We start from the raw sequence: 17,520 nt of genomic DNA on the forward strand, positions 1-17,520 counted from the left end.
CCTCTCCCCACACACACACCTCCCCCCACACACACGCTTTTCTCTCCCCCGCCACACACACACGCCTTTTTCCCAACACACACACAAACCTCTCCCCGACACACACATGCCTCTTCCCCGACACACACACCTCTCCCCCAAACACACATGCCTCTCCCCACACACACACCTCCCCCCACACACACGCCTCTCCCCCGCCACACACACATGCCTCTCCCCCACACACACCTCTCCCCCTCACACACACACACCTCCCCCCACACACACGTGCCTCCCCCCCACACACATACACCTGCCCCCCACACACACATACACCTCCCCCCCCCACACACACCCACAATTCAACCCCCCCCCCAAACACAACTCCCCACACACATACAATACACACCCACACACACATTTACTTTGGAGGTGGAAGGCCTCCGGTGCCACGCCTGTCCCGCACGTGGATGCGGAAGTTGAGCCCGATGTCCAGGCAGGTCCAACTTCCGGTTTTGACTGGCTAGGGAAGGAGACCCAATTCAGCAGCAGCAACTGGGGCCTGGCATCAGAGGCCAAGCAGCTGGGCACAGAAGTTGGCCTGACCTCTGACCAGGCCCAACTTCCATAGTCACTGTGCCCAGGACAGTTGTCCTGGCTCTCCCCCTGTTGGCATCCCTGGATGGCGCTATACACACAAAGATATACGTACATACATTATGCTGCATGCTTCCATGACACTGAAGGACGTTATACAGTATATACATCCCTTACGCTGGCATCGGCCCTCTTCCCAAATCTTCACCAGTGCAGCTGGATCTTAGCCAGATAACCACAGTAGTTCACCATCAATCTGCTCTATTACACGGAGCTGGGACCTCTAATTGTAGTAAGTGGCCAGAGAGGTCTAACATTTAGCGTTTGCTTGTGACCCAGATGCAAGGAAAGGGAGTAAAAAGGATGGTCAGAATCGTGTACATGGCATTATAACATGAACCTGCCTTATTGACACGCACCCACATCTCAAGGGTACAGGTATAGGTCATATACCCCGCGATACATTGATGCAACGGAATGCACGGCCATTTGACACAATGAACTAACTATATATCTCGCATATTTAAGGTTTGCATTAGTACTTCCTACAAATATACAATAGTGTGTTATTAGGGGCATGTCTGGCCTGAGGGCCCTTCTAGAAACAGGACACAGTGATAAGCGGCTTCTCCTTTCTAGATCGCTCAGGCTGAGCTCCAGAAAACTTGCTCCAGATCCCCAGCTGAAAACCTGCCCAGCGGATGTCAACAAGTGTGTGAGTGCAGGCTGCCCCCGCTGCTGCCCCCTCCGCCCCCGCCTCCTCCTCCTCCTCCTCCTCCAAGGCTTCCAGCTCCCCGTGAGTACACCGGTTATCACTCTGCTTTATCTCTGATGTGTAATGCAACATAATCCAGGCCATGTTTACCAAGCAGCGCTCTGCGCTGAGAGATGCATTCGAGTCCTTCACTTGCATTTTGCAAACACCGCTTCTAATACACTGGAAGGGGTTTACACAGCGTCTTACCCCTGTATGTAACCTTATTGTGTTAGCATTCCTCTTTAAAATCATATACAGCCACATAGTTATTATTCTCATTGCCATTATTTGTAAGGTGCCAACATGTTCCTTAGCGCAGTACAATGGGAAATACATAATGATACAATAAATTCAATACAAATAAGTGTACAAAAGTAGACTAACCCATTATAGTATATAAGGCACGCCCTGTTCCACAGAGCTTACACTCCAGGATTACCAAAACATGCTTATATTTCTTTCTATACATGTTTTATTAAAAAATATATATAATTACACTTTATTTTAGGTGAAACACATTTAGTCATTGTTATTTTGTTAGTTCATGGTAAATGTTGACGTATGCAATACCTGGGGTAATAAATACATGCTATTGTCTGACTTCAAGCAGCCGTATATTTCATGTATTCATTAAATGTATAGCAATGACAGGAATTTGCAAACATATTACTACATTTATTATGTGTTCACTACAGAAATAATCCAGTTCCAAGCCTAACATTTATTGTCAATTAGTGCGCATGCAAAATCGTGCCTAATGCATCTCGTAATAAATGTTTTTATCTGCATATGTCCCAGGCAGCACTGGGAACAATGTGCTGAGTGTTCCCTAGTGGCTGCAGTGAGTATTACAGGATAATAACGCGAGGAGCACGGATTTTGCTCTGATACTAGTCCAGCACACAGTTACCATATGTCAGTTAGGAGCCATTGGCTATAAATTATTCATCAATTTCATCAGAATTCCTACTCGGCAGCTTAAAAGATATTTCACAGAAATATCCAGAGAATTATTTAAAAATCAGGTTGTAGACTGTAGAGGACACTTATAACCGTTGTTGCATTGAAACAGTAGATAACCTATCTTGGGTGCGTGTCAGGCGGTCATTTTCCACCTCAGGTGACCATGGGATCAGAAGAACGTTATCCACAGCCCTACAATTGTGTTCAAAAAGAAAAGTTCTTTATTTCATCCATAAAGATACGAAAAATATAACAAAATGGGCCATGTTTCGAGCCAAAGAGGCTCTTTCTCAAGCTTCAGAGTTTTATTTAATGCATAGAACAATTTAAATACATATTGTTTGTTGTAATTGTCACGTAGCATTCAGGAAATGTGCAGAAACAGCGACTCCCTTACCTAATCTCTGAGGTACAATGATACTCACAGTCACGCTGACACTGTTTCAGCGGTAAGGCAGTAGCCACAGCGCCAGTACTGCTTCCACTGACCCATGGAACCAAATTCTGCTATTTATTTCAATGTTCTTTTATCTGAAGCCGTTGATGCATAAAAATAAGGTAACGCGTCCTCTGATTTCAGGGGCTTTTATCTCACGGGGAATGTAAACATTACAGATACTAAAATATACAGTTTTGAAAGAATAGGAAAATACTTATGATTGCTTCTTGGAAGTGACGGAATTATGAAACTTCAGAGTCCAAGCCAGATGGGTTCTCTTGTGCTTGGAAAGTGCTGCTTTCTGGATCAGAGCATTGAACTATTTCATTTTGTTCAGAGGTTATCAGGTAGCAATAAAGGTTCTGGTGCTATAGAAATATCTAAGGAGCATAAAAATATCTTTAGTAGCTTAACAGCTTTCTGAGCATGTAAAATAATACGGGTGTGAATGTCTTCTTTCTTATTCTGTAATGAAGACACATTGGTTTCCATTGCGCCAGTTGTAAAGTTAGAGCAAATTTATTAAGCCCAGAAAACCTTGCAGTATCTAGTGGGGAGTGGGGTTTATCAAGATTAATCACAGTTAAATCTACTTTGCCCAAAATATCCTTTCTAAGTGGGACCTTAACCTTCCAGTTTCCAAAGCATGAACATACTGTACCATAAACCTTTAATAAATTGCATTTAAAGCTGCAGACCAAGCAATATCCTACGTGTGTTTAAAAAAATAAAATCAGTTCTGTACTATGAGAAAAAACTTGTAGCATTTTTTTAAACGGCTATGAATTCCATTTTTAATGTATTATAATGTAACAAGCATTGTTTGTTTCTATAGCAACCATTCACATCCCCTTCCTCTTCTGAAACAGGCTCTGGCACACCCCTTTTTGAGCTCTGCCCTCTCTCTAGCAGTGCATCAATTGTATCTAGTGACTGCCTGGTCACATGATCTTCCACACAGAACTTTGCTTTGGTCCTCTTCTGTTGCACTGACAGCCATTTAGAGAACCCCCGAGCCGAATCTTCGCTGATCGATCACAGGACAACGGATCAATTGGCAATTTAGCTAATTACTTATCATTGTGTGGATTGTATTGATGCACATATTAAAGGGGGAAATGAAAAAACATTTTTTTTTTAAACAGCAGCTTGGACGGCTGAATGAAAGCGTTTGTTGCCCCCTCTCTACCCACCTTTAAGACACACCTGCTTAAAGAAGCATATGAGTAGCGCTGTGGCTAATACTATACACCTGATACATAAATCTTGTCCCCTGCAGACGCACTTACCAGAATGCCCTCCTATTGTCTTTGTACGTTCTCCCTACCTACCAATTAGATTGTAAGCTCTTCGGAGCAGGGACTCCTCTTCCACAATGTTTCTTTTACGCCAGAAGCACTTATTCCCATGATCTGTTATTTGTATTATTTGCTATTTATATGATTGTCACGTGTATTACTGCTGTGAAGCGCTATGTACATCAATGGCGCTATATAAATAAAGACATACATACATACATACATACATACACACACATACATACACACATACACACACATACACACATACACACACATACATACATATACACACACACATACATACATACACACACATACATACACACACATACACACATACACAAACACACACACACACACTGTACATACACACATACACACGTACACACACTGTCCTCTCCTGAATTACAAGTACAGTCAAATGTTACATTGTTCTTCCTCTGTGATTAGTGTGAGGGCAGAGCGTAGTCATTTTGCATGGAGATGGTCAATTATAAATCAAGTTGTGGTAATCTACCCAGTACAAACAGGTTAATATTAATTCCTATAGTGATCGAAGGGTTTTATATTAAAGTCTGCAAATCTTGGATAAAAATCAGCACCAGATTTATTAAGAAATCCAATTTCTTTGAATGGTTAGTTTTAGCTTTGGTGCTTATTTTTGCACCAGTTTTGCAGCCAGGGGAGTTGAATAAATAGTCCCACTAATGATATCAAATGATTATTTCCTTAAATCTGGAATATTTTTAAGTCATGGTTTGAAGCCGAAGCAACATGTCCCCGATTGGGAGAGATCTGTAACTAAATGTTTTCTATGTGCAGCTGAAATGTTTGAAATGGGAAAGTTTGTGTATTGTGCGGAAGAATGATTGCTTAATTACAGCAGTTTATTTAATAAAGGGAAAGCTTCTTAAGCAGGTCTAAAAATAGCACAGAATGAAAACAAAGCATTTGGCCTATTTCCTACATACTGTAGCATACACCAGACTTGGACATTAATACTTTGTCTGCACAGTGACAACATTGAATTATGTTAAAGCTACAAATAATTCCGTCTTTTAGCCCGTGTAATTTGGAAACTCATTAAATTGCTGAATTGAATCATTGCAATAATTGCTTCTTGTAAGCAATAATAAACATACTTTTTATGCAACCCAATGGTCACATACATGTCTTGAAGAGAATAAAGAGTTAATCCAGTCATTTCTAAACAAATATCAAAAAAGATTGATCATGTTTTTGAATATTTGTAATTTCCCATCACTTGCTATTTATTAAGAGGTAGATTCATGTTCTGCGTTACATTATATATCCTTGTTAATCTATGTGACAGTTTGATCCGGATTCTTATTGTTACATTCACTGAGGCATGTGCATTGTAAGGCCTCGTTCAGGGTGCAGGCTTCGGAGGGAGGGCGTGCTGACGTGCGAGCTGCCGTGGGACACAATGTATTCAAATTGAATACTGGTTGTCAGGGTAGCAGCTGCCCTGTCTCCGAAGTACGGAGTTGACGCTGGCTACAGTTTCAATAAACAAAGAATTCGTTTTTTGAAGCTGCAGCAACGTCACTGGGACCTCGGCAGCCAATGAAATCATTCTTGAGAATGATTTCAAGACTGCAACTTGGATCCCTAACCTCACGTCTGTAGCCCCGCCCCCTCCCCGCCTCCTCAACTCCTGAAAAAGTCTGCTGGGAGGATGAACACACATCGCCCAGCAGACTGCCGCCCGCCCTCCCGAACGCCCGCCTTCCAACTCCTGCCTCTGGTACCCTGAACAAGGCCTAAAGATGGACCGGTGGATCCCAATGGGCAGAGCAGTATGCTGAACAGGACGGGCGTAGGAAGACTGCATGATACCGGGGTTATGCTCAGCAGAAAAGTCAGATGGTTCTAGGTCAGGGGTGAGCAAACTTTTTATGCCGAGCCCCCCTTTTCATCCATAAAATTTCTCGGGCCCCCCCTGCCTGATGTAATCAAAATCACATGAAAACACCCCCCCCCCCCTTTATTAAACGGTATACAATATAAATCCAAATATGTTTAAAAACTTACATATTTCAACATCTCGCGCTTGCAAAATTAGGCTGCGTCCATTTCTGTACATTCATAGTACGATTGATATAGTGGCAGCCGACCCTTTCACTTGCAGAGGATCGCAGCGAAGCAGGTTGCCAGCGGAGGAGAACAGGAACACAGCGCTATTGCAGGGCAGACACCGAAGGAGGGGCGTTTGACTTCCCCGTGCTTGGGCGTGCTCCTCCCCGTACCTCCGAAGCCCCTGCGCGTGCGCTCACACACCATCACGTTGCCGCCGCCTGCACTATCCTGTTCAGCTACCCGCACACATCTTCGGCTGCCCGCCCGTGCGCATCTTCTTGGCCGCCCCTCGCGCACAGCTTTTGCGTCCTCCCGCGCACAGCGTCTGCCGGCCCGCACACCCAGTTTTTGTCGCACGCTGCCTGCGCCCCCTTAAATAACCTCCGCCTCATTGCCCCCCCAGTTTGCGCACCACTGCATTACAACACATACTCAATCAATCAATCACCACATACAGTCAATCAATCACCACACACACTCACCACATACAGTCAATCAATCACCACACACACACTCAATCTCCCCCCACACACTCAATCCCCACACACTAACACACTCAATCCTCACACACTAACACACTCAATTCCCACACACTCACACACTCAATCCCCACACACTCACACACTCAATCCCCCCACACACACTCAATCCCCCCCCACACACACTCAATCCCCCCACACACACACTCAATCCCCCCACACACAATCCCCCACACACACTCAATCCCCCCCCACACACACAAACTCAATTACCACACACACACACACAATTTCCCCCCCCACACACACACTCAAATCCCCCCCCCACACACACACACTCAAATCCCCCCCCACACACACACACACTCAAATCCCCCCCACACACACTCAAATCACCCCCCCACACACACACACACACTCACATCCCCCCCCCCCCCACACACTCTTTCACCTGGGGGTGCGACATGCTCCGATCCCCCAACCCCCCATGCTGCTGAAAACTGGTGCGGGAAGCAGACAGGAAGAGAAGGGGGGGCTGTGTGTGTGCAGAGAGAAGCCCCGCCCCCTCTGCAAGACACAGACAGAAGCAGCAGCACGGAGCTTCTGGCCCCGCCCCCTCTGCAAGACACAGACACATAGAAGCAGCAGCACGGAGCTTCTGGACGCCCGTGCACAGCTCTGCCCGCCCCCAGGTTTCCCTGCAAGTAGCCCGCGCCCCCCTACATAATCGTGCGCCCCCCCAAGGGTGCGCGCCCCACAGTTTGCGCACCGCTGTTCTAGGTTATATCGAAGGCAGATAAGATGCCAAGTACCAGAGTAATAGGCAGCAGACAGGTCCGACAGTCCAGGGTCAAGACTGGCATCATAGAAGGCAATGGTTCAGAACAAGCCAGAATCAGTTTGGACTCTGGGACCAGAGCCAAGCAGCTAACCCACCTGTGCTCAGGTTTTCTTTGCTGCGATTTTACCACCTTTCTTTGCGAGTGCGCATTTTTCAGATTACTCCAACCTAGCTATTGTAATAAACTGTATTACACTATGGGGCATGCGCTTCTGGTTTTTGTTTTATATATATGTAGCCGAGTCCCCCCACCCTGCCTCTGGTGTGGGGGAGCTGTGTAGTGGTTCCACGGAGCTCCGCGCGATCGGGAGGTGGGGGCGGCCATTTTGTGAGTCGCACATGCACATAGCTGTGAGGGCACATGTGCAGGGTAAGGAGTGCAGCAACCATCTTATGTGAGCTCCGCACAGGCCACCGCGGGACTACATGTCCCAGAATCCCTAGAAGGAGGGACTGCCCACGTGGGGTTGCCCTACCCAATGGCAGTCTGGCATCAGGAGAAAAACAGGATATCCTTTGGGTGTCAGTCGGACGGAGGGCTGCAAGACAGAAGGTAGTGCACTGGGAGCAGTGCTTCCTGGGCTAGGCCTAGACCTTGCCCCTGAGGCCCCAGCTAGGCCCTGAGCCACCCCAGCGGAGTGTTCAGGGAAGGCCCCAGATAGGGACTCTTCCCCTTTAGCACCATAGTAGTACAGTTGATCCAGTGACCGGACGCACAAGCGGTGCCCTGCGGCCTGGGACCAGGTCACAGGACCCATAGACATTTTTGTGAGACCCTCCAGCTGGAGCTCACACGGCGAGGAGGATCAGGACCCTTTAGGAGAGAGGGGATTTGTGTTAGAGATCCTGCTAAGTGGGACCCGTTCCAACTCACTACACCAAGCAACACCTGGGTACTGGAGTACCCAGGCAGGTACCCAACGTGCACCTACAACCACAGGGGGTAGTGCTACCTCACTTGGGTGGGAATTGCTGGGACAAGACACAAGGAGTATTGGTGCTACGGCACCCTCAGTACTTAGGGGGAACCGCCCCGTGTTGGGGTTACTGCACCATACTGTTGGTACCTATGTGTGTTTAGTATGGTGTACAGTAAAGCTTAGTTATATACATTGTGTGGTGTATTGCTTGCTACTGTGTATTGGTTCCTGTGAGGGGTTATCCCACCAACGCTAGGATCCCTCATAGGTGGAGGCGCTGCACGTAAAGGAGAAAGAGCTCACCCCAGGTTCCCAGAGGTGGAGGCTTAGCCCTCCTGTGAGCAGCAGGTACAGCAGAACGCGTAGTCCCCTTAGGCATAGGGAAAGGGGGCTACGTGTATAATTAGCAGCACGGGCTGTAATATGCAGCCCCTGAGCCAGATCCAGAGTAGCGAGCGGCAGAGCTAGCGACTCTGCTCACCCTGTACGAGGCCGGGGGGCTGCAGGAGGGAGATGCAGCCGCATTACCTGTGTATCCACAAAACCAACGACCTTTAACTCTTTCAAACCCAGAAGGGCAGCAGAGTGCACGGCCCCTCCGGCAAATTGCAGTCACGTGATTGCCCTTAACCGCGGTGGCTGTAAGCCGGAAGAGGAAGGGTCCTCCCATTCCCCGTCACTGGAGATCGCGTCCTGTGCTGCATGAGAATGCAGGACGCAATGTAAGCTGAGAAGGGCTGTGACACTCTATATCTGCCGAAGCGTCCGATCAGGACGTTTCCAGGCGGCATTTCCCGGACCGGTGCGATCAGCTGCTTCAGACGGCATAGAATAACAGGGTCCCTGAAGGATGTGGGACTGCTTTTGTTAGCCTGTGTGATATACGGACCTTTTGTTGTTTTTTCCCATGTTTCCATAGTAAAACGGTTTGGTCTTTATCTGAGCCTGGCGTCCAGCCTCTAATGACCATAAGTATGTAGAATTTAATCAGACATTTATCTTGTCAAGTACAAAAAGCTGAAAGAATAAAACAGCCCAAAACAATGACGGAGTTGGGGAGCATTGAGTCCTGCACATGCTTAGCTCTTGCAGCTGCATAGACTCGGTAATAGTCTCAGTTAAGATTACAATATAATCAAGTTAATGCAAAGCCAAAGCATATTACATCATCACATCGAACCCCACATCTCCAGGCGAGAGCCGTACTTTGTTTTCAAGGGAAAATTGGTTTCTTTATCTGCGGAGCACACAGAACAGGGAAAGTATATTGAATCAAATGTACTAATTTGCTCAGCTGGTGCGGAGCCCAGAAACGACCAATAATACCCAGGAGAATATTTACAGTGTAACTTGTTTGGTTCACACTGACATTGGGTTTGTACATTAGTAGTGACACTAAGACGAGAAGGTTTGTAGATTCATCTTTAAGGCAAACCGTTCCGTAATCAGCAGGGAAAACGTTGAAAAGAGCCGGAAAAGAAAGTAAGTTTGGGTTTGCCGCAGAGCCCAGTAACAGCAGTGTATACCAAGACAGAGTTGGCAGATAATTGTGACGCATTTGAAAGAAATGCCCCAGATGCAGATTTCTATACATCTCGTTATATTATGTCCATCTGGTGACTGTCCTCTAATAACCCCCACAACTCGCGGGGACACTTGCGGATCACACGTCAAGCTTACACATATGATCCACTTCAAGGATGCATCCCTATTAGGCCAGTCCACAATCCACATTTTATCCAATACATACAGTAGTAATACAAAACCCTTATCATTTCTGTGGGAGTACTGTGGCTGTGTCATCTGGTCTTTAAGAGCAAACGTTAAAAAATTACCAATGCACATGCCTTGGCATCCACAACTTTCTTATACTTAATGCTGCTTAGAAGCCCCGTAAGCAAGGTAACATGTAATATTAGTGTAGGAGCTGCCGTTTGGGGATTGCATTGGTGGGGTGGCAGGTTTATTAAGTATTGGCCAAAATTTGCAACTAAAGGTCCCATTTTTAAAATGGACGAAATATAGAATGGTTAATTCTATTTGTATTGCGGGCTTTTAAGCAGCATTAAGTGTAAGAAAGTTGGGCACTTCAGTATTTTTGCTCTATCAGGCCAATCAGTTTCATTTCCCCATCCATTGGAAATTATCCAATAGAGATTATCCTTTGCACCATTTTGCCTACAAATGTTAGCAGATTTTCTTGCCTGATTAGAACAGGCTATACAGTAGCAACGAAAGGACAGATTCCGGGCACCTTTGTATTGTAAATGCAAATACTTTGGTTAGCGCCATGTATTCACATTCACTGAATACAAGTATCTGCAGCAATAGTTTTAAAGATGTACTGTAGACCAAGAGTGGCCAAGTCCAGTCCTCAGGGGCCAACAACAGGTCAGGTTTTGAGGATATCTTTGCTTCCGCACAGGTGGCTCAATCAGTGATTAAGCCACCCGTGCTGAAGCAGGGATATCACTACAACCTGACCTGTTGGTGGCCCTTGAGGACTAGAGTTGGCCCTCCTGATGTAGACAATACATACCGCGGGCTAATACCAAGAACATCCTTCTATAGATACAATCTGAATGGTCAACACTTGCGGCTGTGTGATTTATTATAATTAGATTCAGAGCCCGATGTACGGCGTTTTTTTAAGGAGTATTCATTAGAAAATTCTTCTTTTCCCGGAGCACAGGATCAATATCTTCTGCAGCAGTGGAACTTACCTATATGCAATTAATCTGGTCCTCTGACAGAAGAGCTAAGTGGCTTCCTCTTGCACTCTTCAATTAACGTTTGCTCAGATACTAATCCTAACGGCTGCTGGAAAATCCTGGAATAGAATCGGACTGGCTGGGTTATTGGTTTCAACTACAGTACTACAAAATCTGATTTATTTTCCTGGGTCCTGTACCTCCGATGCATCTTCTGTGTTCTCAGAGTCATAAACAAATTATTTCAAAATGTGAAATAATACTTTGCGGGCTCCCAGGCCAGGAAAGTAATCTTTATTATTGTTATGTTTTTGTTTAGTTTTTTTATCATTTGTTTATAAGGCACAAAACATATTCCACCATGCATTACAGACATGAAAGCAGCTACTGTATGCAACATACAGCCATATAACACAGCTCAACATAATGCCTGCGGACATCCTGGGGCACAGAAGGAAGAGGTCCCTGCACAGATACACTAACAGGGGGGGGGGGGGGGTGAGGGATTAGGGGAGAGATGTGTGTGTAGGTCACAGGTTACTGCGAAGAATGAGGATATTAGGGAGGAGTTGGGTAGGCCGCCTTAAACAGGGCGGGTTTTATAGGGAGGTTTTAAATGTTAGGCGGGAAAGAGCTCGTCTGATGGGAGAAGGCAGGACATTTCGGTGAATATGCACAGCCCAACCAAATGCTTGGAAGTGGCCTTAGCAGGGGGTAATGGGGGAAGATGAGAGTAACAGGGTAATTAGGGGAGAGGAGAGTAATAGGAGGTAATGAAGGGAGAGGAGAATAACGGGGTAATGAGGGGAGAGGAGAGTGACGGGGTAATGAGGGGAGAGGACAGTAACATGGTAAGGAAGGGAGAGGAGAGTGACGGGGTAATTAGGGGAGAGGACGGTAATGAGGGTAGATGAGAGTAATGGGGTAATGGGGGCAGACAAGAGTAACGGGGTAATGAGGGGAGACAAGCATAACGGGTAATTAGGGGAGATGAGAGTAACAATGTAAGGAGGGGAGAGGAGAGTAACAGAGTAAGGAAGGGAGAGTAACTGAATAATGAGGGGAGAGGAGAGTAACAGGGTAAGGAAGGGAGAGTAACGGAATAATGAGGGGAGAGGAGAGTAACGGGGTAATGTGGGGAGAGGAGAGTAACGGGTAATGTGGGGAGAGGAGAGTAACGGGGTAATGAGAGGAGAGGAGAGTAACAGGGTAATGAGGGGAGAGGAGAGTAACGGGGTAATGAGAGGAGAGTAACGGGGTAATGGGGGAGAGGTAATAGCATGAGTATCATTTTTACCATTATTTTTTTCTTTTAAAACCGCTTTCTTCTCACTTTGAGGCTTGTTCGAAACGTATCATTAATGGAAAATATTTCCTTTTATACTTCAAACACACGTTAAAAGATAATATAAATGAAGGAGCTATGGGGGGTGAGCTCAGCCTCTCCTAGAATGGCAGAATTGCTCTGATAGTTCCCATCTAGCACTGGAGTGATGAGGGTTAATATGGATTTGTGGGAGGGAATTATTCAAACACCTTCTAAATAAAGTTCAACGTTGCAGACACTGATTATTCTAAGTGAAAAATCTCTGGAACTTGGAAATTCAGCTCCCTTTGCTTCTTGGGCAAAATGTAACCCCCTACGACCATATGTTTTACGAGTAATGTGTATAAAGATGGATGTACTGCCCAGTAGTCTGAAAAGTAGTTAATATTTCCTGTTTGTACAATTTTAATACATTTAATATGTTAACCTGTGTCTCAAGCAGCGGGAGTTTGAGCCAGTTCAGACCTTGTGTATTAAAATGATTTAAAAAAAGAGGAGAAAACTATACTAATAAATGTAAAAAGTGCTATGTACTATTGTAAGTGTGTCAACAATTGTCTTCCCTAGTTCCTCAGGTTGTTCCATAAAACGATAAGGCGTCTCCGTATTGGAAAGCTAGCTCAAAAAATGGAGCAAAAGAAAATTGGAGATTTTCCTATGATAAGTCTGGTTTAACTGGGAGACTGTGATAAAAAGTACCCATAAGAATCCATTCAAACGACCTTCAAGCCTATATGTACTGTATATGTAAAGCCTATACAGTATGTACTGTATATGTAAAGCCTATATGTACTGTAGATGTAAAGCCTATACAGTATGTACTGTATATGTAAAGCCTATATGTACTGTATATGTAAAGCCTATATGTACTGTATATGTAAAGCCTATACAGTATGTACTGTATATCTAAAGCCTATATGTGCCGTATATGTAAAGCCTATATGTACTGTGTATGTAACGCCTATACAGTATGTACTGTATATGTAAAGCCTATATGTACTGTATATGTAAAGCCTATATGTACTGTATATGTAAAGCCTATATGTACTGTATATGTAAAGCCTATATGCACTGTATATGTAAAGCCTATATGTACTGTATATGTAAAGCCTATACAGTATGTACTGTATATGTAAAGCCTATATGCACTGTATATGTAAAGCCTATATGTACTGTATATGTAAAGCCTATACAGTATGTACTGTATATCTAAAGCCTATATGTACCGTATATGTAAAGCCTATATGTACTGTATATGTAACGCCTATATCTAATAAGAAGTGCTATTCCATAACACACATTCCAGCATCAGAATACATCACATGACCTATTTATGTGAATGGGCCATAAAGTATCTTCCAGAGATAGAAACTGTATTATGAAATCGTCGCCAAGTAAATAGGGGCCTAATTGACGTAACTGCCTGAGCCGCACCGGCGCATGCGCTCACCTCCTTGTGCCGTTTAATGAATGAGGCTGGTAGTATATTCATTAGATGAGCCACATCCTGTGAGTGAGTAACAGCGAGACTTGGACAGCTCCCGCCCTTCTGCTCCGCTCCACCGCCTTCTGATTGGCAGCTTGTCCTAAGCAGTGAATACACACCGTCAGATCATTTACATTCACTCAACCACACTGCACCAGTGCTCCGCTGAAGCAGTGACCAGCGTGGGGTGAGGGAAGAGATTCATTACTACCACAATGCCAGTGGCATGGGCAGCGGATCGTGCTTGCGGATACATTCACAAGTAGATAAATGAGAAGCTTGGGCCCCTGTTTTATCACAAGTTCTTTTATGAATTAAAGGGCACTCCTCCATTATGTTCCATATTATGTATCCAGGTCGGGGGGCCTGATATTCCTAATAGTCGAGTAAATGTATCATCAGAGACGAAGGGGCTGTGGTTTTTGTAGATTACACTAACTACACAGGATCCACTGACATTACACCAGCATTGCACTAGCATTGCAATAACTACACTGGATGCACTAGCCAAAATATCAATTATTTTGGAGAAATTAGGGTCCTCTTTGTTCCTTTTGCACCCTGTATTCGGTTCATTGTCATTTTGAGTGCGGTCTATGCCTGTTGTTACTAGCATTGCACTAACTACACTTGCTCCACTAGCATTGCACTAACTACACTTGCTGCACTAGCATTGCACTAACTACACTTGCTGCACTCGCATTGCACTAGCTTCACTAGCTACAATAGCTGCACTAGCATTACACTAAATACACTAGCTGCACTAACTGCACTAGCATTACTTTATTATTGGACTAGGTGCACTAGCATTACACTAACTGCACTAGCATTGCACTAACTACACTAGCAGGGTACTAGAATTACACTAGCTGCACTAGCATTACACTAGCTGCACTAGCATTGTACTCGCTGCACTAGAATTACACTAGCTGCACTAGCATTGCACTAACTACACTAGCAGGGTACTAGAATTACACTAGCTGCACTAGCATTGCACTCGCTGCACTAGAATTACACTAGCATTGCACTAACTACACTAGCAGGGTACTAGAATTACACTAGCTGCACTAGCAGTGCACTCGCTGCACTAGAATTACACTAGCTGCACTAGCATTGCACTAACTACACTAGCAGGGTACTAGAATTACACTAGCTGCACTAGCATTGTACTCGCTGCACTAGAATTACACTAGCTGCACTAGCATTGCACTAACTACACTAGCAGGGTACTAGAATTACACTAGCTGCACTAGCATTGCACTCGCTGCACTAGAATTACACTAGCTGCACTAGCATTGCACTCGCTGCACTAGAATTACACTAGCTGCACTAGCATTGCACTAACTACACTAGCAGGGTACTAGAATTACACTAGCTGCACTAGCATTGCACTCGCTGCACTAGAATTACACTAGCTGCACTAGCATTGCACTAACTACACTAGCAGGGTACTAGAATTACACTAGCTGCACTAGCATTACACTAGCTGCACTAGAATTACACTAGCTGCACTAGCATTGCACTAACTATACTAGCAGGGTACTAGAATTACACTAGCTGCACTAGCATTGCACTCGCCACACTAGAATTACACTAGCTGCACTAGCATTACACTAGCTGCACTAGAATTACACGAGGAGAAACTGTAATGAAAAAAACCCCACTTAGGTGGTAATTCAATATACTCCGGAGCAGCCGGTCGCTAATACCCCTATTGACTCCAGAGTATATTAAATGATCCCTCTAGGGATTTATTGGGTGGAATTTGGAGCCTCCCTGTAAGGTTCATGTGGTTTAAATAATGCTTGTGCTGGATTCAGCATGTGGCCTTGTATTTGTCTGTTTTACACAACACACATCCTCTCAGGCTGTGCTAGACACGTGCGTGCAAACTTAGTGCTGTACCGTTCTTTACAGCATCCAAACAAAATGGCGCGCTGCTTGGAGATATCGCCCACACTTTAGTGACATGCATTGAGGGACTATATGTCCGAGTGGCTTACAATCTCACTACAGCCCTAGAGGTTTTTGTTCTGGCTTATTGGAAATGTATTTTCAGTCATGCTGTATTTTTACTCCTGCGATTCTCAGCATTAATACCTTGGGGAATGTTTAGGAAGGATACACAGATCCCTTCACCACTGATGATATCAGGTACAGAAAAGCCAAAGACTACAGTGAATGCTGCCGGAAGTGAATCTTTATGGGTTTCAGGGACCCCTGACTTAAATGGTGTAACCCTGCATGATTTCAAGCCATTATAAAGCAAACAGAAGTGTAGAGCAAAGCACTTCAGACCTCACTTTGGAATGGTTTGTAAAGTCATTTTGCGCACAAAACAGAGAGAACATTTAATGAACCCCTTAAAAAAGAAATGCATGGAATGTAGAAGTTTATAAATGCAGTGGTAGTGGTATTCCAGGGTTGGAAACAAGAAGCACTATCACACCTTGAACACTTATCAGCGTGTTATTCCATGCACCTGTACCTTGTGGCGAGTCTGGGCTAATTTGGGAGTGCTTCCCTTTGTGATACTTTGCTGTTGGGTTTCATACATATTTGTTTCTTTGCAGGTATCGATCCACCATGCTCCGAGGAAGAGACCTGGTGGCACTTTCTGCTTATTATCATTGCAGCAGTGTTTCTCTTTGTAGTTGTTATCATGTGCTACAAAGCAATAAAAAGGTAAGCCGGGGGTTTTAATGAACAGCTGTACTATTATACCAACTAACTACAACTGCGGTCTAACCCTAATATGCAAATGATCTCGTACTTCTCCTTTCATTTAATACGTTGTAAATGTCCTCGTGTTCTCCTAATGTGTCAGGAACAATTAGAAGACTATAGTATAGACTGGCGTCATCCTCCGACCTTATGCCCTATGTGTTATTCTGCAGTGGGTGTAATATAGTGCAAAAGAACGGTAACCTCTCTATCAGATAAAGGAATAAGGGAATAGTGTTACACTTCTATTGCTGCAGGAATCAGATGCCACTTTCTGAGCCTCGGGCCCACGGCTCCAACAGGATAAAAATCATTTAACCAAATGAACGTAATCAGCGTGTTTTGTCTGTAAAGTAAATGGAAGAAATGTTTCAAATCCTTAATTACTGTAGTAGTTATGTCATTGAAAACAGCCCTTAAATATTAACACAAACATTGCAGATAGGTTTTTTAAACTTCTTTGCCAGTCCAGCACAAAGTCCGAGTTTCCTCGCAGCCGGATCTTACCTTAGTTGGTTATTGCTGTTCTCCAACTCACGGGTCACCTTTTTTGTCTATATCCCCGTAGCATAGTGAGCATGCTTTTGCCGCCATTGTGCATGCTGCCATTGTTACTTGTGTTACCCGGGTTACTCAGCTGTAGCAGTCATGCCCACTCATTTCATGCCATATTGTGGTATATTTTTGCTGTTACAAGCTGATGTGAGCTAAATGTACCTTTTTTAGCGTTAATACGTAAGCCACTAGAAGAGTGTGGTGTGTGAATATTCTTAGGGGGTCATGTATTAACATTAAAAACTAAAAGAAGTCGGGTACGTTTGATTGCCTTTGGATAACAGTTCGCACCTTCGCTGTACTCTCTCTGTTCTCTGCATGCATATTTTTTTTTAACATAC

General features: G+C 44.7%; 1 protein-coding gene across 5 annotated transcripts in view; it reads left to right on the forward strand.

The window, feature by feature from the left end:
* The window catches only part of PRIMA1 (proline rich membrane anchor 1), a 44,211-nt gene that overhangs the window by 9,374 nt on the left and 17,317 nt on the right, over positions 1-17,520 (forward strand). For all 5 annotated transcript variants that reach the window (XM_075614468.1, XM_075614465.1, XM_075614469.1 and 2 more), the window contains exons 3-4: positions 1,216-1,372; positions 16,474-16,585. In XM_075614468.1, coding sequence (XP_075470583.1) covers positions 1,216-1,372; positions 16,474-16,585 — 269 coding nt within the window. The remainder of the gene's footprint in view (positions 1-1,215; positions 1,373-16,473; positions 16,586-17,520) is intronic.

This window comes from Ascaphus truei, chromosome 9 (genome assembly GCF_040206685.1).
Source record: "Ascaphus truei isolate aAscTru1 chromosome 9, aAscTru1.hap1, whole genome shotgun sequence".
Lineage (NCBI taxonomy): Eukaryota > Metazoa > Chordata > Amphibia > Anura > Ascaphidae > Ascaphus > Ascaphus truei.